Source organism: Propithecus coquereli, unplaced genomic scaffold (assembly GCF_000956105.1).
Source record: "Propithecus coquereli isolate 6110/MARCELLA unplaced genomic scaffold, Pcoq_1.0 Scaffold23, whole genome shotgun sequence".
Taxonomy (NCBI): Eukaryota; Metazoa; Chordata; class Mammalia; order Primates; family Indriidae; genus Propithecus; species Propithecus coquereli.
The window spans coordinates 3583716-3584135 of NW_012147841.1; the positions used below are offsets into that span (position 1 = coordinate 3583716).

Genomic DNA, 420 nt, shown 5'->3' on the forward strand with positions numbered 1-420 from the left:
TAACCATTTAAAAATATAAAATTCATGTTCAGCTCCTGTGTGGCTCAAAAATAGGCCTAGATTTAGCTCTGGCTCATGGGTCATAGTTTGCAGACCCCTACTTTAAATAATGGAAGCCCTAATTTTTTTTTAAGGTACATAGTTCGCCTCTTACAGGAGAAATCGACATGCATATTCCTCCTTTCTTCTCCAAGACACTTGGTTCTGTAACAGCTTTAGCTCAGTCCACAGTAACTCATCAGATTGTTCCAGAACACAGTAGTGCTCTGCTCTAGCTCCATTGTCTCTATCCCCTTCATCTCTGTTTCTCTGCCTCAACTAGACAGATATGTTTAGACTCACCTTTCTTTTTTTCTCCTAAGATTGTAATTATAGAAACATTAATTGAAGTTGATGACATTAAAGCACACTTTTCTTTAT

The 420-nt window shown here is 37.4% G+C and overlaps 1 protein-coding gene across 1 annotated transcript in view; it reads left to right on the forward strand.

Annotated features, from left to right (window-relative positions):
• The window catches only part of NUDCD1 (NudC domain containing 1), a 109863-nt gene that overhangs the window by 59828 nt on the left and 49615 nt on the right, over window positions 1-420 (forward strand). The window contains exon 4 of the mRNA XM_012645297.1: window positions 243-245. Coding sequence (XP_012500751.1) covers window positions 243-245 — 3 coding nt within the window. The remainder of the gene's footprint in view (window positions 1-242; window positions 246-420) is intronic.